The sequence below is a fragment of the Seriola dumerili genome, unplaced genomic scaffold (assembly GCF_002260705.1).
Source record: "Seriola dumerili isolate Sdu_G_001 unplaced genomic scaffold, Sdu_1.0 BDQW01000138.1, whole genome shotgun sequence".
Lineage (NCBI taxonomy): Eukaryota > Metazoa > Chordata > Actinopteri > Carangiformes > Carangidae > Seriola > Seriola dumerili.
Window position 1 is genome coordinate 2,226,112 of NW_019174393.1, and position 22,549 is coordinate 2,248,660.

Below are 22,549 nucleotides of genomic sequence, written 5' to 3' on the forward strand. Positions count from 1 at the left end.
CTGACTCAATTTATGGCCTTGAGTCTTTCACAAAGGATAAAAACTGGGGGAAACAAAGAGGAACTGCATAAATTACGTGACAGCAGGACAGTGAGAGAAGAAGAAGAAGAAGAAGCAGAAGAAGAAGAAGAAGAAGAAGAAGAGAGGGATGGATGGAGAGAGGGAGAGAGGATGAATGAATATGGCACAACTGAGTGAATCTTTGGTGTTTGCAGGCAGACGGAGCAGGCAGCAGTTTGAAGTCTTCAGCTCCAGTGACGTCCGTCCAAATTATGTCCGTTTGTCCTTCACAGTTTTTCTCTGTCCTCTTCTCGTCTTTTTATCATCCGTCTCTCTGTCTGTGTCATCCCTTCTTCCGCGGGGCGCTGGATCCTCTCTTCTCGTTCTGCGTTCACATCCCTCTCTCCGTCAAACTTTACACCACTTTTCTCCTCTGAGGAGGTGTAAAAAAAATAAAAAAAATAAGAGAGAAAAGAAATCACCTCCTCCGTCCCTCTAGGGGGCAGTAGTCCTGGTTTATGGAGGTTAAGTCCTTTAAGAGGGCCCTCGGACCTCCCTCAGCGCCTCCTGCAGTCTCTGGCGGTACGCCTCGTAGCGGCGGGTCACCGCCTCCCTCTGCTCCTGCTCCTCCTTGTCGAGGATCCGCAGGAAGTTACGCAGCTCGGGGATGGAGAAGGCGTCCCACTGAGGAGGAGAGGAAGCAAGAAAACTTTATTTATACATCACTTTTATTTATTTATTTTTGTTTGTTTGTTTGTTTGTGTTTGTTTATTTCACTTCTTAAAACGCTGATGTCGTCGTTTGTTTTCCTTTGGGTTTCAATAGGTTTTTATAGTTTTTCTATTTAATTATTTCGCTCTTTTCTGTCTTAATTTTATTATTTATTTTATTATTGAGTATTTTATCTGTTCTCTGCACTTTCATTGGCCTGATTCTACTTTATTTTATTGTCCTGAACTGATCAAACTGAAGTTTCCACTGTAAAGTGTTTTGTAATTCTGTTTATGAAAAGTGCTTTATAAATAAAGTTTATTGTTATTCCATTACTTTGGATGATGTTGTTTATGTGGGTATTTCTTCTTCTTTTTAAGATTATCGAAGTGGATTTTCTCTTTTTATTATTATTATTTTCTTCGTGTAAATAATGCTAATGAGAATAATAATGGTCACAGTGATTCTTGTTGTTATCATTATCCTTATTAAATGACCCTGAATCTGGAAACTGTAGTTGTATTTATTTGCTCTTTTGTTATCTGTTTTGACTCAGTTGCTCTTTGGTTTCTATGGAAACAATAAAGAACAATGTGGCATAAAAATCAAGAAAAGGACAAAGAAAGAATCCAGAGGAAGGAGGGGGAGGAAGACGAGTTGGAGCAAGAAGAAGAAAAGATTTTTGTATCATTTTAAAAGGAAAAACAAAAACATGCATCAAACCAAAGGAAATAATGTTCTAGTCAACAAGGAGGAGAAAGAAGAAGAAGGGAACAGGAGGAGGAGGAGGAGGGGAAGAGGTAAAAGGAAGATTGAGAATGATGAAGGAAGAGGGGGAGGATGAAGAGGAGGAGGAAGTGAAGTAGATATGGAGGAAGATGGTGGAAGAGAGGGAAGGAAGGAGGGAGGGAAGAGGAGGAAGAGATTGTTTGATGAGGAGGAGGAGGAAGGAGGAGGAAAGTTTAAAAGTTGAGAAAGCGAAGGAGAGAAGAAAGCAAAGAAGCAGAAATGTTTGGGGAAGAAATAATAGGAATAAAGGGAAAAGTGAAGAAACGATGAATTAAGGAATGAAACTGTAAAAGTCATTAGAGGTAAAGAAACGTTACCACGACTTCTCCCGTCTGTTGTTCTCTCAGGACGAAGCTGAGCGTGTCGGTGTCGGGTCCCGCCACCAGACGAAGAAACAACGGCTGCTCGCCATCCGCCAGAGCACACACATACACTGCAACACACACACACACACACTGGTTAATTTAGTCTGTACAGTATGCGCTTCCATCAAACCACATACATGCAGGCAGCACTGCGGTTACTGCATATAAATCCTGCAGTGTGCATTTGTGTGTGTGTGTGTGTGTGTGTGTATATATACATATAAACAGACATGGCAGAGGATGAAAGGATGGGTGCGGCACATTAACGACCAGTAATTTACAAAAACAGAGTGAAGGAGAAAAGAATGATTCATGTTGTTAGACTGAACTAAGTATCACAGAAAAAACAACAACTACTGGCCCTTTAAGGCTAAAACTGATTATTGGGAAAAATAATAATAAACAATAATCTTTTAAATTTAGACTTATACACAATGACAACATAAATGATAAATTAGACCAAAATCTGAATGAAAACAATCCTCAAATGGAGATAAAAATGTTTAACGTCACTGAATAAAAACAGAGACACCATGTGACCCAGAGAGGGAGGCGGGCAGGACAAACGACATATTAAAAAGGGGCAGTTTGACAGTTTGGCATCATTATTTTAAATGAATTAGACAGTAAGACGAGGAGATCGATACCACTCTCACCTCTGTCAATCAAGACAAGAAAGTTGCTGCAACTGAGCTGTAAAATAACTTTTTTTCATTTTTACACTTAGTTTTTTGTGTGAATTTAAAGAACAACATATAACAAGTTAATTAAAGAAATATTTTGTTACCTTTATTTTGTTACCTACTAGCTGTAGCCTTAAACTGATTGGACAGACATGAGAGCGGTATGTACGGTGGCCCTTAGAGCTCAAAACACATGCAAATAGAGCAGTGGTTCCCCAAACTGTGGGGCAGGGCCCCCTGGTGGGCGACGGAGGTACTGCAAGTGAGTTTCATTTTCAGTGAAAAGATGCAATTATATATCTAAAATACACTTATTTAAATAATGTTTTGAAATGTTTTAAATCTAAATTATCTTTATAAACATTGTGTTTTTTTGATGCTTTTCATGTCAAGTTGCTGAGGATGTTTTCACAGTGTGTTGCAGTGTGATGAGCCCTCGGGGGCCACCGTAGCTACAGATCTTCTCCTCCGACTCTCAGTAGAAGAAAACGAATGTTGAACTATTCCTTTAGGATCTCAAAGCCACTGTTCAAGGCTCCTTTAACCTCAAACTAACCCGCTGTATGTACAGACACACGTCCTCAACTGGAGCCACCGAGTTTCATCCTGAAACTGAAAGTCACCGACGTTTCTACATTTCTACACCGATTGTCTAAGACCTTTATATTTGAGCTCGTGTACATTTGTGGTGTAAAACACGCCTGTTGTGAGACGTATAGTCTAGACAGTTTTTTATTAGCCGACTGTCTCACTGTACATCTCCAGTAATGAGAGAAAACCAGAGCTGGAGCTTATATGACAGCAGTAACATGAAGCTTTTGAGGGGAAAAAACCCCCAAATCTCTATAAAAGTTTGGGGGCAAAAAGTTTCACAGGCTTGAAACGAGACATAAAAACACGTCGCATACATTTAATAAATTTACGATTAACTTTGGGTCGTGTTTTATAGTTTTAATTCATATATAAACTTTGTCTTTTTCTCGCTTGGAGACGCTGATATGTCTGACACCCGACGACCTGCAGCAGCTGTCGATTCATAGAGTGTGTGAATGTGTGAGTATTTATATGTGTATGTGTGTGTGTGTGTGTTCCTGGTGAGCTGTTGATAGTGGGGAGAGCCCTGAGGCATCCAACACCCAGCAAGACGAGGGCGAGGCATCCAGAAATACACACACACACACACACACACACACACACACACACACACAGATTGTCAACACTATGTCAGTGACCAAGCATCTGATACCGAGCTCAGCATGAGTGGCATGAAACACAGTCTCCAGCCCTGTCGCAGTCACTGTCTCACACACACACGCACACGCACACGCACACGCACACGCACACACACACACACACACACACACACTTACCCTGCTCCTCTCTGCGGCAGCGTTTGTACAGGGCGTACTTGGCCGGGTTGTCTGCGACTGTGAACTTGTTCAACAAGGCGATGATCACCTGCACACACACACACACGCACACACATTAGTTTTTTTCACATGTGGCTCTAACTCTCTTCCGTAAAGGTGTGTGTGTGTTCAGATCAGCATGTTGTTTGCGGTCGTTTTAACCCACAGTTAATGTTAATTTCCCCAAAGTGAGTGAATGTGAAACTTGAAGCAGGAATTTGTGTTTGAGCGTAGTTTCATTAAGAGCCTCTGATCTGCCTCAGTGTGTGAAAGTTACTACACGTGAATAAACTGATAATAACACATCTGTAATAAACCGATGTTCCTCAATCAGCTCAGGTTCATGAACTCAGAGGAGCCGATTATTAAAGTTCAACATCAACCTGAGACTTCAACCCTTCAACCCACATGTCCTCACATCTTAATTAAGTTATTCAGCAGGCTGTGTGTGTGTGTGTGTGTGTGTGTGTGTGTGTGTGTGTGTGTTAGCCACCTGTCGGACTGTGTTATTGGAGCTGATGTGGAGTGTGTTGGTGACTCCTCGGGGCAGATAAAAGGCCTCCTCCAACACGGCTCCTCCTGCTCCTCTCTGACCCCCCCGCACCGTCACCGGCCTCCTCAAGTCCATCTGGACTTTGATGAAACCAGTGTACACACCAGAGGAACCCTGGGAGATGGAGAGGGAGGGAGAGAGAGAGAGAGAGAGAGAGAGAGAGAACAGCATTATAATGTGTTCCAACTCTTATTACAACGTTTTTATTCTGTGGTGAAAACAACCGTAAAACTAAATAAAACGACTGGCAGCAAAACATCGTCTTTTTGACTAAACTTTATGAAGTTGATTAAAACCTGACAATATAAAAGTTGGACAAAACAACTAATAATTGTTTTAATGTAAAATCTTATCTGAGATCTGCAGAATCGCTTTTCTTCGTTTTGTCCAGACCAACACTAATGATCAGGTGCTAAAAGAGCTGCTAGAGCTGAAACCGTTAATCAATTCACTCATTAATCAATCGTTGTTAAGTTAATTTCAACTGTTTTGATAATTGAACTATCATTTGAGTTTCTTCTCAAGCAGAATCTGTTGATTCCAGTTCAGTAAACATGAGGATTTTCTGCTTTTCTCTGTTTTAAATGAGTTTAAACTGAATATTTTTAGGTTCTAGACTCTATTCAACCATTTTATAAACTAATTAAATTAATCGAGAAAATGATTGGAGCATCAGTCCATGAGGGAAAGAATCGGTGGTAGCAGCCTTCAGAATAACCCATCGTTAATCTACTAGCTCAAACAAACCGAGCTCAGGTACGACAGTATCACCTGACGTGTTTAACTGTATTAAAAGTTTCCAGAGCTGCAGTACGAGCCACACGATCTCTCCACGTGAGACCAGTTCACCCAATAAAGCCCAGTGAGTCCCTCAGGACAGATGGCCGCAGGCGGGAGGGGGAAGCATCTTAATCTCATTACTCCATATGGAGCCTGGAGGAAGGTTTTCGTGAGAGCCGTGAAGGTCGTACGTGGAACAGAAGTCAAAGAACGCGACGGGGATGACAAAGAGAAACTGGCGTCACAGATGAAGCGATAAAGAGACAAAAAGGACGAAACAGAAAATAAGAAGGAAGACGGAAATAGAAAGAAAAGGTGCGGACAGGAGAGATGCTATCAGCTGTGACGTCTTTTCTTTCTCTGCAACTATTTCATAATCAACCAATTGTTTCATTTTCCGGCTAAAACATCAAAATATTCTGTGGTGTCAGATTCTCACATGTGAAGATTTGCTGCTTTCTTTATTTCATCTGAAAATAAATTTAAAAAATCTTTAGCTTCAACACTGTTGTCGGACAAAATAAGCCAAGGAAAGATATAATAATCATGGGCTGTGAGAAACTGTGGAAACAGCTTTCTCACAGTGTAATTTTTATTCATATAACATTTGATGGATTGGATTTTAATCTAAATTAGTTTAGTTCTAGTTTTAATTCTGTGTCATGACAAACATCTGGCCCCGTCCCACATGAGATTACAAAACATTTTTTATTTTAGAAAACACACATATTCTGGAAAAACATAAACAAAAAGTGAAATAAAGTCCATTCATCCATTATGATCCCACTATATCTTCTCTAAACGTGCAAATGTGACAGAAGCAAACCTCTGCTTCATCTCTACTGAGTCATATCGGCCTCACGGTGTGATAGAGCTTCACACACCGTCCACGCTGCCAAGGACAACAGTGTGTGTGTGTGTGTGTGTGTGTGTGTGTGTGTGGGGGTGGAACAATAGCAGGAATAACATCACATCACTCTGATGTGACTGCTGAGGAATGCTGGGAGCAGGATGGATGTTGAAACCTCAGCACACCTCAGATGTTGAAACTTAAAGCCGGTGTGACTTGGCAGGTTTGTTCATTGGCATATTTATATTCACGTGTGTTTTCTTGTAGTGTGTGTGTGTGTGTGTGTGTGTGTATGTGTGTGTGTGTGTGTGTGAGTTTTAACTTATTAAACAAGTGTATTTCAGATTACATCCCTGTTTATCCAGAGTCATTTTATATGACCATATGAACCATTTGTGTGAAATTTTGTCATAACTGTTAGTAGTAAGGGCTAAAAGGTCTTTTCTGAGGACACACAGACCTTTGACCTTTGACCTTTGACCACCTAAATGGAATCAGTTTGTCCTTGGTTCTGTCAAGGTGTTACAGAGATATCGCGTTCACAAGGCCGAATTCATGTTTTGTGAGGTCACAGTGATCTTGACCTTTGACCTATAGCCACCAAAATCTAGTCAGTTCATCCTTGAGTCCAAGTGAATGTTTTTCCCAAATTTGAAGAAGTTCTGTCAAGGTGTCACTGAGGTATCGTATCCACGAGAATGGGACGGACAACCTTAAAAACAATATGGCGCCCGGCTCTGACTGTCGCCGGCGCGGAGGAGTAATAACTTTACTAGAAATAAAAATAAAAACCATGAAATATTATCAGGTAATATATATACATATAAATTCCTAAAATCAGTTTTATCTCTTTTTGAACGTGACTTTTTCACATGACTCATGATGTTGAGTGCGATGCATACATGGCGGATCGAATCAAACAGCACTGTGTTAATGTAAGACAGTGGTTTACTGTCATCTCCACAGTCCAGTGCAGATAACAAAAAAGTGTGTTTGTCATCTGTTTTAAAAAGGGAGAAACAAGCTCCAAGCTAAACACACACAACTCACTGACTCAGCCAGCGTGTGTGTGTGTGTGTGTGTGTGTGTGTGTGTGTGTGTGTGTGTGTGTGCTCTCCACTCACCAGTGTCATTTTCAGGTGGTCTTTGGTCACTGTGTTGTACTGCTCGACCTTCTGCCTGATTTCCTCCCTGCTGAACTCCGTCCGCAGCTCTCTCTCCTTCTCCACATCCTGACAGGAGAAAAGAGAGGGGGAGAGGCGAAGGGGGGGGAAACGTCACAAGTCGAACCAAGATCGTTAAAACAATACAACCTCTGTTTGGACAATGGCAGCGGGACACGTGGACGAGGAGCTTTTCCTCACACACGTCGAGGGTGTCGGGTCTAATTTTAACAGACAATAAGTGAAGATCCTTTTTTACCTTAATCAAATCATGCGTTCTTTAGCTCCATTACTGCAGCTTTCATACGTTAATATTCAGAATATGTTTACATGTGTCTGTCATTAATGAGTCCATATGTGTTGAGCCAGTTATCCGAACTTTAACTGTCGCTGTTTTGTCTGTTTTCCGTTTGCCAGAAATGCAGATGTGTCCGTTTTTGCTTTTCCACTCCAACACGTGGCTGCAGAGGAAGGAATCTGTAGACGTAACACCGATGACAGATCAATAATCGATCACATCCTACGTCCTGAGTCTCTGCACATCAGGGCGAAGCCACGACATGCGACCATCCTCACGTTTCAGAGGTCATAGCTATCACAGCCAGTTTTTAATTCTTGTCCCAAGTTGGGCTTTTATACGTAATTAAAACAATTTTAATTTTCATAAAAGCACAAAAAAGTAAAAATACTATATTGAAACTTGTTTTTAATTTAAAAAAGCTTATTGTTGATAAAGATTAATCCTAATTACTGCTTAACTTCCATTGCAAATTAAAGTCCTGCACAAATCCTGATAAACTAATGAAAGACTGAACTTTAAAGATAAATATAAATCAGTTCCTGTGAAGTTTTTTTTAAAGACGACCGAGCAAACATTTGACATAAATCACACTAAGTAAGAGTTAGTTAAATAAAGGTTATTTTCAGACCCCGTACATTGTTTTCAGAAGGTAAAAAGCTGTGAACAAGCAATATATCGCAGATAAATAAGAAATCCTTCAGACTAAGATCCACAGAAGTTTTCTTTACCTCCGAGAGGGAAACCATACGCTGTGAAGTCAGGCAGTGAGCGGAGGAACAGAGCTCCTTTTGCTTTTTGTTTGTTGTGTATATCTAATTTATGTCATTACTCACCGCTTTGGGGCACAACAGAGCATTATGGTGTTTTATTTTTTTTTTTTTCCCCCAAGTGACCCAACCCACTTGTGCTGTGATAACGAGGGAGGAGTTAACTCGCAGAGATCACATTCGTGGTGTACGTGCCATGAGAAATAAAACATGACGGCCATGTTTTTCCTCTAAATCTTCCCTCATTTGAATATAAACCTCCCGTCAAAAAACCGAACGTACGGCGACGTCGGGCCGAGTCCTCCCTTCTTCCACCGAAAAAAAATGATCTCAGGCTCAAAGCTGCTGGAGGGTCAACACATGACAAAAACACATTTCTAATCAGTCTGGGTCTCATGCTGAGCGACTGACTTCTAATTTTAGACTAAACATGGAAACCTCCTGCAGGACACAGCAAGTCACACACTGAATAATCCAAAACTAGAATTATCACCTCGTGGTTGTATCCCTCCGCCACTCGGACTAGTTTCAGATTACATCCCTGTTTATCCAGAATCATATCATATCATCATATCATCATCAGATTAGTGACCTTGACCTTTGCACTTTGACCTTTAGCCACCAAAATATAATCACTTTGTCCTTGAGCCCAAGCGAAGGTTTCTACCAAATTTGAAGAAGTTCCCTCAAGGCGTAACTGAGATATTACGTTCATAAGGACAAAACCACGATTTGTGGTCTTGACCTTTGACCTTTGATGCCCAAAATCTAATCACTTCATCCTCGAGTCCTAGTGAATGTTTGTGCCAAATCTGAAGAAGTTCCATCGAGGTGTCACTGAGATATCGTGTCCTAGAGAACAGGACGGATAGATGGACAACCGGAAAACAATATGGCGGCTCCGACTGTCGCCGTGCGGAGGGATAAAAAACATGTTTCTTGAAAAGTCTTTAGTCTGACTGACTGAAGGCCACGTGCACGTGACGAGTGTGTGTGACGGATTCAAACGGCTTGTGATGTGTGACCATGTGTGACTTTACAGTGTACAGTGAGGACGCAGTCGGCAGGTCACGGCAGGTCAGCTGACGGAGGTCGTTCACGGCACACGCGTGTTTTAATTACCACGGTCCAACTCCGCCGATGAATTAATCCAAGACAAGTCGTCCCTCCTTTAAATAAAACACAGCTGCACAGCATAAAAACACATGTAGAGTTACAATCTAGGTCACGCGACGAAGCCAAACGTGTTACATAATCGGCTGTAAAAGCCTCGTCCACTGAGCTCTCAGACGATTAACGTGTTTCCAAGCAGACGTCTTCCAGCCCCGACTGCTCCGCTACAACGAACCCAGGCAGACACAGGGAGAACGTGCAAGCTCCACACAGAAAGGCACCGGGTTCAAACTCCAGAACCTTCTCGCTGTGAGGCGACAGTGCTACCCACCGCCCCACCGCGCCGCCCCGGATTAAAGGACGTGCAGAAATGTCACAAACGCAAAAATGTAAATAATGTAAATTAAATTGCTTGAAACAGAACTGCCAAACATTCTCTGGTTTCATCTTCTCTTCATCACACAGTGAACTGAATTTTCTTTCTGGGCAGTTTATAGACAAAACAATTAATTAATGCCAGGTTAATTGATTATGAAAATAACTGAAGTTCAATCACCGTCATTCAAAGTGTCACTGTATTTGTTATAATCACCACCTGGAGCTGAGGATGCACCGTGATTTTATTTTCATCCATATTACTGTTGAATCAATAATTAGAGTCGGTTATCACAACAACTGATATGGATATTTATTTGATCGGTTCTGATCGGTTCCAGCTTCTACAGCGGGGAAGGGGGGGGGGGGGGGGGGGGGGGGGGGACGACGACGACTCGAGGCTCTCGTTACAAACACAGTGTGAGAGAATAAACAACCGCAACATGAAAACTAACCTTGGCCTCTTGGATCTTGGCCATTTGACCTATTTTTTTTTTTTTTTTTAAACATTTCATACACTTAAACTACAAAAATCAATCAATGCAATAATTAATATATTTATTAGCAGCCGCCCTGATCCAGACAATGAGAGCTTTTTAAAAGGAAACTCATTCAGATTGAATGAAACAAGATGCAAAGACTCCTCTGTCTGTACATGAGTGCCAATGCAGAGTCTTTAGACTGAGTTTAATTCCCCAGTGTAGTCTGTGCTTACATGGGCATAGTGCAGCTCTCCTCTGCATCTATTAAAAACCACACACACACACACACACACACACACACACACACACACACACACACACACACAGTGCAGAATCCAGGGAGGCTTTGAAGGCACATGCACCCTTATATGGAAAACACACACTGCTCAAGGGAAAGACAAGGTGCCAATACAGCATGTGCAAACACTGCAGACACACACACACACACACACACACACACTGCAGCTCTGAGAGTTTAACATTGTGATGTGTCCACTGATGGTTTACAGCTCTGAGAAAGAACAGAAATGCCAGTCTGGGCAGAAGCTGAAGTGAAATATGACTTTCCCTCCACCCTTCATCTCTTCTATCACGTGTTTGTATGAGATTAAATTGAAATGTGATGATCTCTGTGGGAGAACTGGGTGGTCACATTTAGTTTTAAGATAAAGCTACAGATGTGAGGCGATACCTTTTATTTTACGACAGCTGTTTATTGTTGAATTTAGAGCTGAAATGATTAGCTGATTAATCAATTAGTGGATCAAGAATAAAATTAATGGGCAACTGTTTGGATACTTTATTTTTTTAAGTAAAACTGTCAAAAAATGTGATGGTTTCAGCTTCTTAAACAAGATGATTTGCTGCTTTTCTTCAACTTACTCCATCATATATTTAATATTTTCAGGTTTTGGACAAAACAAAAAATTGCAGCGGCCATTTTTCCCTCGCTTCTGATTATTTCTTAGACCAAACGATTAATCAGTTAATCAAGAAAATACTTTTGATTAACTGGTATTAATATAAACTAGGCTAAAGTGATAAGTCAGCATCAATGAATGGATATGTAGATATATAAAAGTATGAACTGTTTTAGTGTATAGTGTTATAAATCAGTGCTGAAAGTTATAAATATATATTCTCTGGTTCCAGTGTCTTTATTATTCATTCTATTATTATTATTATTATTCCGACTGTTGGTTGGACAAGACAAGCTCATAAATGAGTTTAAAGATGTCACCTTGAGCTTTGGAAACTTATGATGGAAAATGAACAGTTTGATCAGCCCTTGATGCTTATCAATAACACAGTGGGTGTAAATGGGAATCTCTCAATTTGGATTTAAACAGGGCATTTTTTTCTTTTTCTTTATCAATTTATCTTAAAAATGATTATTAGAGTCTGTCAATCAACATGATTTAAATAAAGTAACTTTGGTTGGATTCTAATAAAATAAAATGTTAAAATCGTTGACAATAAAGTTAAAAGAAACAAACATGCATTGGATTAAGGAAACTACAGCTTCTGACACACTGATTTAAACCCTGTTGCTGTAACTGGTTTTACCAGAGTGACATCACTGTGATGGTGACCTGTCTGTCTGAATCTGTCCGTCAGTCTGACGGAGACAGACACTGACTCATCAGGATTAAAGGACGACGCAACAAGGACAACAAACCAGATCACACAAAGTCACGACGGCAGGAATCTCACGTTGACACATTCTTTCCTCACGCTAAATTTGACCTGAGGGTTTCTTTCTTTTTCTTTAACTCCATCAGTCTCGACTTTAAGCACCTGACAGGTGAGATGAGTCAAAGCATATTAGCAGGAAGTGACAGGTAAAAGGAGATTATTCTGGCATCTGTCACCAACCACAGAGGCGGAGAAAAGACAAAAACAGACGAGAAAGAAAGAAGCAGAAGAAAAACAGAAACATGATGGATGATATTCCCTCAGGGGGGAATCTTTCCTCTCGTGACTGTGGAGTGGTGTGCGCTTGTGTTAGCGTGTGCATGACCATTACGTCACCTGGTGACCTAGTAGACTAAGTGACTGGTAGCCGACATTAGCTGCCCTTACACAACTCCCTGACTAGTAGCACCTGGGCTCAGTGGTCAGTCTTACTCATAAATCTGTTTATTTATGGTATTTTAAATGGACGCTGCCGCTGCTTCCACCTTCTAATGCGAGTTCCACGTGTTGTTTCACAGCTGGAATTTAAGCTTTTAGCTTTAGCTTCAGAACAGTAACAAGGAAGAAGTGACCCAAATATCTCAATATTTTTTTAAAGGCTTGGCTGTTTTTTCATCATATTTAGGAGATTTGGATGACATCATCACATTAAAACGGTTTAAAACAGGAAGCAGTTTAAGCCAAAGTTGAAAGTGGTGTGTTCTCATATTGTTGGGGCCTGCGACCAGAATTCACCTTGAATTTCCCACAGATTCTTTTTCATCCGAAATGATCAATCACTTCAGTGATTACTGTTGAATTAAATGGCAATGCCTGCACCTTTTAAGCACCTATCAATAGTTTTCATTTTCCAATATCAAATGTCGCTGTTAAATTTCATCAATTTTGTCAATTGGAGGGATCTGAGAGGAAAGATGACCAGGTTCGTCCAAGCTGCAATTAAAGCTGCCGCTAATGGTTATTGTTCATTACAGATAAATCAATATCGATTAACAAGAAATGGATGGATGGAGCCATTTTGTTTTTATAAAATACTAAAAACACGGTAAGTACAATTAACCAGTACCAGATTTTCAGTTTACGATCATATACGACAATAAAAAAGGAGCAAATCCTCATATTTTAGAAGCAGTAAATATTTGGTATTTCTTGCTTGAAAATGACTCAAACCACTTAAATCCATTAATAACATGGTTATGAATTAATTTTCTGTTACCTGATTATCCACATTATGATCAAACAGCTGTTGTTAAAGGCTGTGAAAGGTCGGTTGCGCAACAAACTCATATTGTTCTCGTCGTGCGAAGCCTTGGGGATACAAAGTTTCTGGTTTGCTTTTCACCTTATTTGCACCAAATAAACAACCAACTGTGACGCCACAATTAATCATCAAATCACAGAGGGACACAGCAAAAAGGACCCACCATGAGTCATTCACACCACTGATTCCTCCATATCGCCTTCCTCCTGTGGTAATCACAAGCACAACTCGTCTCCTTTACTATAACTTATATAACTCAGAAAAAATACCAAACACAATTTATTTTTGATTATACTGAAGCCCTTTGCAACTCTGACCCTCCCTGAGCTGCTAAAGGAGTTTCAACAAACGGTACGTGTGTCACCTTCATCTATACATACAAGCTAATATCAATATTTTTGCATTTGCAGCTGAATGCCAGTGTTTTCTTTATCTTTTTACTCTGGAGATTTTAAAAATCACAAGCCCCCCAGAGTGTTTTATTCTCGTCAGGGTGGAGAAGCTTCTGAAACAACTGTTTGCCTGTCACGGGACATTAAAACTCTCCACTGAAACCCATGATAATGAGTCTTTGAGGCAGGAGTTGCTGCCAGTTTTATGTTGTTTCATTTTTACGATTCCTCAGAAAAGGTTTTATAATAAAAAAACAAAAACAATTTTAACTAGCTGTGGTCACAAAAAGGAAGTCCTGTTATTTCAGAGACGGGTGAAACAAACCCACTGTGACTTTACTGGCCCGTTGTCGCTCTCATGAGAGTGTGTATGGGTTTGTCCGATCCGGACCGTTTGACGTCCAGGAGAGAGAGAGAGTTAAGAGGAACTGGGAGAGTGAGAGCGATCAAATCCAAACAAACAGGAGAAGCAGAGCACAGCGGAGCTGCAACACAATGAGGTCATGTTCCTATTTAAGAGCACAGTAAATCCTCCCACCGAAGCTGGAAGATCAACACTGGACAGAAATGAGGAGGAGGACGGACAGAAGAGACAAAGACAGCAACTAGGTTTCAATAGAGCCTCGACAAATATTTATCACAATAACTCAAATAAGAATGTGAAAGCCTCTTGTAAAAGCAGTCTACACCTATCCACTGTGAGCTGCTCCTCACATTACATCACCTCTCATTGCATGTAAAAGCACATTTAATCACGCAGCTCTTTCATGTGCAGCTCGTTCATGGCAGCGGTTCAAAAAGTTCTTCAAAGACGCCGATTAACAAAAGAGACAGAGAATCAACTCATGTGTTTAAACTAGACTGATACTGATAATGACGCCACCATCTTACACTACTGTTCTTTATAGAAAAGGCTCCATGTAACATTTACTATTTACTAATTCTAAAATGATAAATACTGACTGTCATTCTGCCGAAAGGATGAAAACTACCTTTGTTGTCTCTGAGCAACTTTTAGAAGGAGGAGAGCAACATCGTCTGCATACAGTGTGATCACAGCACACCGGCTTTACCTCAGAATCAGTCTAACAACACAAGAAAACTAACAACACAGGGAACTGGTTAGCGGAGGCCAAGTCCTGATGTCGTGTCTTTATCAATTTAGCTTAAATAATCACCTCACTCTGATGTAGCAGCCGTGCTAATTTTTCCTTGTATCTTAATATTACATTTCATAAAATGTCACTGCAGAAACGTGTGCAGATGATATTCAAATTGTGACTTGCACACAATGACTGCACTGTAAAAGTTAAGATGAAGCTGCTGAATAAAATGTTATTATAACCAATTGAATAGAAAGTTGCACTTGTAGTTTTGGCCATCAGAAAATTTCAACCTTGAAAAACTGTTGTAGTTAAGTGCACTGCATGTTAGTGACTCAAATGGACAGTCCAGATGGGATGTGTAAGACTCTCCAGACAGCTGTGAACTGCAGTAAACCACTGGATTATCAAGTCTTTAACTGTAACAGATACCCACATGTGTGATGTCTTTGCAGGCCACATGCTCTGAAATTTAGAGGTGAAGATTGAGGCTTTGAATAATGAGGAAGAAACATAAAAGGAACTTATTTTGTTGATTTAAAATCGACTAAATCCTGTTGTGACGGCACATGTATTTCTCCGATCGGCCAACTCTAGAATAGGACAATTAAAATACTTTCCAAGTATTAAAAAAAAGACTGATTTTTAAAATTGGATTAAATATTTAAAGAATAATCAAATTTCCTGTCTCCTTACTGCACTTGTTGCATGAAACGGAAGAGCATTAAAAAGCAGAACAGACTCTGCTTTGGCACCGGAGCTGGAAAAAGCAGAAGAGAAAGAGAGAATAAAAAAGTGACGAGACAGAAAAGGACGAGTGAAGGAAAAACAGCTGCAGGCCTGAGAAGACGAGAGAGAGAGAGAGACGCACACACAGAGGGAGAGTCTCAAAAGTTTTATCTTCATCTCCACGTCAATATCTCCCTGTTCTCAAGCTGCTGTTTTATAAATAACCTACATTGGTTTAGGTTTTGTCTATATGTTTGAGATAATGGCATCTTCTTCCCCAGCACACACCTGCAGCATTCCTATCTTTGTTTAGCTGCCGTCACGCTCGTCTGCATCAATCGTCTGTAAACAGATGACATCACCGTGCGAGAGTGTGTGTATGTGTGAAGACAAAACATGCTTAGCTTGGGCTAAACAGACCCTGAAGCACCGGACTGTGCGTTTGTGTGTTTAGGGGCGCTACACGCAGACTAAACACAGTGATTTAGCTGTTTTAACTGAATCTAACCTATATCTTTAAAGCACAAAGACATTCTGAAGCTACCAAAAGTGCTATTTCTGTTTCTGTGTTTACTTCCACGTGTGACCGGTGACCAAAGTGAAGGTCATTTCATTTAGCAAAACATAAAGAAGGGAGTTTATACCGCCAGTCTGACTTATTAAACCGTTTTCTAAACCTTTATGTGTTTATTTAACCAAAAAAAGTAGAGACTTTAGTTAATTTAGTCAGCCGTGATGAGTTAAAGCAAAGTAGCTGTTCATCTAGGACTGCAGCTAACGATCACTTTCATTATCATCTTCATATCATCTTATTTTGTCTCTCCATCAATTAAAAAACCTAAAATATTCAGTTTGCTATCACATAAAACAAAGAAAAGCAGCAAAATCCAACTAATTGATGAATTGTTTCAGGTCTATATTGATCATTTGTTTATTGCTATTACTGTATTTTCAATATAAGTTGAACTGTGCACTTGCCTATAGACCAATTTAACATTTTTGCATGATCACCTGACTTGTTAAACCCAGACTTAAAACCTCTACGTTACTTTAGTTCAGCATTAATTAATACGATTAATGAACGCTCCTCAGAAATTACTGGAACATATGGATCTGAAAATTTTACTGAATTTTATTCAACCTGCATTTGAAAGTCCTGTTCCTATAGAGCCTAATCTACAAAATCCTGAAACTCGATCATCTTTCTCTTGTTCTTCCTCCTTCAAGATGTTTTTTATTTTTTTTTTTCCAAACTATCTCATATCCATTCTTCTACCCTCCTCGCCCTCCACCCCTCCCTTTCTATGTTACTTCCTGTTGAGTCCGCAGGGGGAAGCAGAGATCGGCCACACCTTTCCTCCCAGCATTCCTGCACTAATGGGTACATGTATGCACCAGCAACGCTGCATTAATGTTGCTGCACAAGTGGAAGTGCTCACACCTTTCCTCCATGACGGACATTCCTCGGTTAATGGACAGAAACAGTCACTCAAACTCTTCTGCTTAAGTGGACATTCCTCTGCTAATGGACACTCGTACAGAGCGATACAGAGCAGCGCAGCTAATGCCTTTTATAGATCTCCCCATCTCTGCTATGCAGCGCTAAATACTGTGGGTGCCATTTAATAACCGTCGTTGTCCATTTTGCATAACCACCAATCAGCATTCATTTACAACTGGGCGGCTTCCAGAGCTTCACAGCGGAGACAGACACTGTGCAAGTGTTTTCAATATGGAACATAATAAATTTAATCCAAGAAAAATGCTAATTATAACCGTTACATTCATGCAATGCATTGACAAAACTTGATCCGATCCAACATCTCTTGCTCATAAGAATCAGTTCAGGCTTCAGGTTCCCAATAAATAACCAATATAACAGTTAGCACGTGAACAATATATAATTTAACTTGGGTTGCAACTTTTAATATTAATTAACTGGCTGATTATCTTCTTGAATAAGTAAGTATCTGATGACGTCTTCAAATTGTTTGTTTTGTCTCTGGAACCGGTGAATGTTCGGTAGTTTTACCTGAAAAACTATTAAAAATTAAATGATTATTAAAATATTTTTGACAGTGGCAAATATGAAAAGGGAAATTAATTTTTGTTTTGTTTTAAAAAAGGAGCAGTGTGGAGGATTTAGTGACATCTAGTGGTGACGTTGCAGATTGCAACCACCTGAATACCGCTCCCCTCACCCCTCCCTCTCCAGGCGTGCAGCGGAGAATCTACGGTGGCCCTCAGGTAACGTAAAAACACGAAAGGCTGTTTGTTTACCTTCACGTTCACGTTTACCTCAAAGTTTTTTGTTCAACAGCTTTTGGCGCCAACTTTTTTTGGGCAATCCAAACAAATTAAATAATTTTTAAACAGACCCAATCTGACCTGGACCGGACAGTCCAGATAGACCCAAAGGTAATTAAGTCCAATCCATCCAGGCCCGATAAGACTGGAAACAATAAATAAATACATTTTTTGGACCTGACCCCACGAGATCCTCTAATTTGAAGTATCCTGGCTAAAAATGTTTATCTTTAAAGCATCTGTGTCTAACACATTGTGTCTTGGTTCTTGAGTCTGATTCCTAAGCGCTCAGCTTTTTCCTCAGAATAGAGAAGAGAAGAGGAAAATGACGCTATTGTCTTTTGCAAACAGAGAAGTCAAACCTGCAGACTAAACCAGCTGGACCACATGGAGACAACACCACGATGTGAACCAAACTGGACCCACTGTGTGTTTCCAGTGTGGTTCAGTAAGTACAACACGGAGACATGGACAGAAAGGACATGCAGTTACGCTTCGACTCTTTGCAGGAGTCTTGAGAGGAGACCACAACAAGTTTGTTTGGAGGGACCACCCAGAGAAATGAGCTCCCTCAAGACCTTTTACCAAGACCGAGGAGGAGGATGAAGGATGAAGAAGCAAAGGGGTGAGGCAGGAGGAACAATAATACAACGAAGAATGGAAAGATTGACAGGAAGTGAAGAATAAGGATGTGAAAGAGGAGAAGAAGAAGATAAATGTGAAGTAGAAGGAAGCAGACGAGAAGAGGAGGAGGAGGAAATATCAAGAAAATTACTTCTCATAATGATTTAAAACCTTTTCTATATTTGGAAATAATAATATCACATCACCTTTAATAAAACCCGAGTGTCCCTGGCTTTCTTTTTTTTCTCAAACTCTGCCTCTCATCATGTGGTTAACTCGGTTGCTTTGGAGATAAATATAACATTAAAAACACGACGCAGTTGCTGTCCAACTATTTTGATTGTCAGCTCACACTGGAGCTGCTGTCTAAACTGCTAACTGCCCGCTGGGAAATGTTCTCATTACAATGAATAATGGCTTTCATTAAACAACTACGTACTGGGGGGAAAGATACTGTTTGGCCAGGGCTCACACACACAAACACACACACACACACACACACACACACACACACACACGTTTGGTTACCAGTTGTTCCTAAAGTCAAGATTGCTAAATACAAATAGTAAAAAAAAAAACCCACAGGCTTTACATTTGTTAACACAAGAGGAATTGAGCAACAGATCCAAAGGGGAGTGTGTGTGAGTGTGTGTGTGTGTGTGTGTGTGTGTGCTTTTCCGTGGGAGTGTGTGAAGTGAGTAAGCATGTGTGGGCTGGGATTATGAAACTTCATGGTTCTGACCTTGCAGGATGACAGCAGAGGCAAAGAAAGGAAAAGAGGAGTGTGTGTTCGAGGAGGGTGAGCCAACAATAAACCAGACTTCCCCTGGAGAGTTCAATTCAGACAGTGCATGACTGTTTTCATTCTCAAATTACATAAAGCTATTAGATTAGATGTCTATTAAATGTCAGAAAATGATGAAAAATGTCTTTAAAATGCTTGTTTTCTCTGAACAACTGTCCGAAAACCAATAATATTTAATTTACAACAAAACAAATGAGAGAAAAATAATAAATTCTCACATATGAGATGTGGAACAGAAGAGTATTTGGGTATTTTTGCTTCACAAAACGATCAATCAATCATCAAAATTGTTGTCGACTTGGCCTGCAACTGATGATCATTTATTTTCTCAAGTAATCGATTGATTGTCTGGTTGATAAAATGTCAGAAAAGAATGAAAAATGCCTCTAAAATGCTTGTTTTGTCTGAGCAGCCGTCCCGAAATTCAATAATATTTCATTTACAACAAAATGAATGAGAGGGGAAAAAAAAAGGCAAATACTCACATTTGAGATGTGGAACTAAACAACATTCGGGTATTTTTGCTTCACAAAACGATTAATAAATCATCAAAATTGTTGTCAATTACAGCTGCAACTACGGATTATTTAAATTCTCAAGTAAGCGATTGATCGTCTGGTTGATAAAGGGTCGGTCAACTAGCTTCATTGTTGATTATTTGCTGATAATTGATAATCAAGGAGCCGTTTGAGCACTAAATTATTATCGCAGGACATTAATCCGCACATCCCATCGTTACACCGTAAAGAATAAATAAAAATACATAAATCCTTGAACTTGGTTTAGTCAGAGCGCTTATCAGAATAACATTCGTCAGGTTGGAAAAAAACATCCGTCGTATGACTAATGAATTAATCAACAGTTCCAGGGTGTTACGGCGCATGATAAGGACGGCCTTAAAAGGTAACGTCCTGTAAAACCATTCGTCAAACAAATTCAGATTTGTCCCAGGACTCACAGTTGTATAAGCACATAATTTAAACACAGTCACAGACCAAATAAAGGGGGTAGTAGACTTAAGGGTAATTCAAAGACACACAAAACAAGCTGCGATGACCGATAATGAAAGCAAGGTTCAGTGCAGATAACTCCCCGCCCCGCAGGAGCCTCAGTGAGTCAGGTATGAAGCAAGAGAGCAGCGCGCCAGTCACCATCAGTCATATCCGACAACTGTATCACCTCCGCCAACCGAGGAAAGCCGTGTTTTCATCCGTGTCTGTGTTTGTTTCTCAGCAGGATTACCCAAAAAGAACTGAGCCAATTTGCACTGAACTCGGCGGAGGGGACGGTTCATGAGCCAGAGACCAACCCATTAGAAGTTTGGTTCCAACACAGTTAACTCACATTAATGAATGATGCTTTCTGAAAAAGCTGTAGGTTTCTGAGTCTCTGTGAACTTGATCATCACACATCACTACGTTAATACACAAATATGTGACATGCTGCCTTCACACAACCACAACGGTGGTTCTGTTTCTGCGGTATTGTGTTTCTGCAGTATTTTTAGCTGGAGTAGTGGTGCGGCTCCAGAAATGGAAACGTCTGTCGGTCCAACAGTGTGACCGAGGGTGAAGCAGCTCAACAACTGTTGCACAGACAGATCGTTGAATTGAGAGGAGGAAACGCATGTTCATCTACATTATAATTACATACACTCAGTGGCAAATATTTTTACACCAAGCTAAAACTAATGGAGTCTAATACAAGAGTCCAGCAATAAATCATCTGTGATGCCTTCTCCCATCTAAATTACCAAGTATATTTAATTCTTTCATTATTGAAAGACAAAGTTCTGGTTCCTTAATGCTCCAAAAGTGAGACGCTTTAAATGCCGCCATTGTTTGTGTTTCTGTTACTTTCACTAAAGCTGCAACTGCACAGGCTGGATGTTTATCCCTGCTTCTGGAACTGGGATATGATGTTTGTAATGATGTGCAAACACAAAAATCAAAAATACTTCAAGAGCCCAACCATTACCAGTAAACTCCTACATCCATGTAAACACACTCGGCTGAATCTGACATTTCCTCAAATGGTACAAAAGATAAACCAGTTTAATTTAAGAAGCAGCGTGACCTTTTCTCCGCCGCCGCCGCAGAAAAATCTCCCAAAGAAAACAACTGAACTTTAGCTCCACTAGTGGTAAAAGTACAAGAATAACAATATTTCTGGTGCGTAGTGAGATTTATAAACACTTTTCTTGACTGTATCTGAGTGTAAGTAGCTGTTTCACATATAATTCCCCCTAATCTTTATTCTTTCTTAATGATAATCTTACATCTTGAAATAGCTCAGAGGTATTCATATTATTCATAGAGCTCATGTGAACGAGTAGAAATGAGTCTTATATTACATAACGTGGTATCACAGTACTACTGGTCACTGCTGCGATACAATGGACACAATGAGGATGTCAAAGGCAGGTGTGTCTGTTCGGGGATCTGATAAAGGAAACGAGGGAAACAATACCTGTGAGATGTGCAGCTCTGACTGTGTGTAATGATGACTATATCACTCTATAGTCAGAGCACCTTGGCTACAGTGGAAAATCCCTTTATAAAGAGGAGGAACAACACACACACACACACACACACACACAAACACACACACATCAGACTAGCCAAAACACAGACTGAGTGATGTTCAACCACCGTGAGCCAAATCCTAATGTTCAAAACCAACCACACACATCAACGCAACCATCAGCGAGAGCATTCAAAACCCACAGACCTTGAAGGTTTTTAAATGGTGTGTGTTTATGTGTGTGTGTGTGTGTGTGTGTGTGTAATGAGCAGAGTAAGTTCAGGGCTGGATTGTTGCTTCATTTTAAGTGTCACATGACAGAGCTAATGACAGCACGGGGTTATGGGTAACTTGGCACGCAGGTCCGTGAGTCTGTACGCCGTCATTATGTGTAAACCCAACATTAAGCATGTTGTGGTGGGATGAGTGGGGTGTGAGGAACGCACCTGACTGAACTGCAAAACCAATAACACGGTTTCACGTCACTTTACTACACATTACATTGACTTAATAGTAGATCAGCTGGATTTATTCAGCATAAAAGCCTTTAAATGACAATATTGCTGGTTAATTAAAGTAGTTTCTTTACGTTTGTATCACAATAAAAGTTGTAACTTTAAAAGGTTTATATATGAAATTTGATTTAGAAATATCTGTACAAGAATGAGGCTTTTTGTGAAATACGCTTTTGCTTTCTCGCCAAGAGCCGGTTAGCTTAGCTTAGCATAAAGACTGGAAGCATTGGGAAACAGCTAGCCTGGCTCTGTCC

The 22,549-nt window shown here is 40.3% G+C and overlaps 1 protein-coding gene across 1 annotated transcript in view; it reads right to left on the reverse strand.

Annotated features, from left to right (window-relative positions):
- Positions 1-534: 534 nt before the first annotated feature.
- The window catches only part of LOC111224554 (ras association domain-containing protein 1-like), a 77,558-nt gene continuing 55,543 nt past the window's right edge, over positions 535-22,549 (reverse strand). The window contains exons 5-9 of the mRNA XM_022749094.1: positions 7,265-7,372; positions 4,451-4,624; positions 3,919-4,006; positions 1,818-1,933; positions 535-684 (exon numbers count right to left, since the gene is read on the reverse strand). Coding sequence (XP_022604815.1) covers positions 535-684; positions 1,818-1,933; positions 3,919-4,006; positions 4,451-4,624; positions 7,265-7,372 — 636 coding nt within the window. The remainder of the gene's footprint in view (positions 685-1,817; positions 1,934-3,918; positions 4,007-4,450; positions 4,625-7,264; positions 7,373-22,549) is intronic.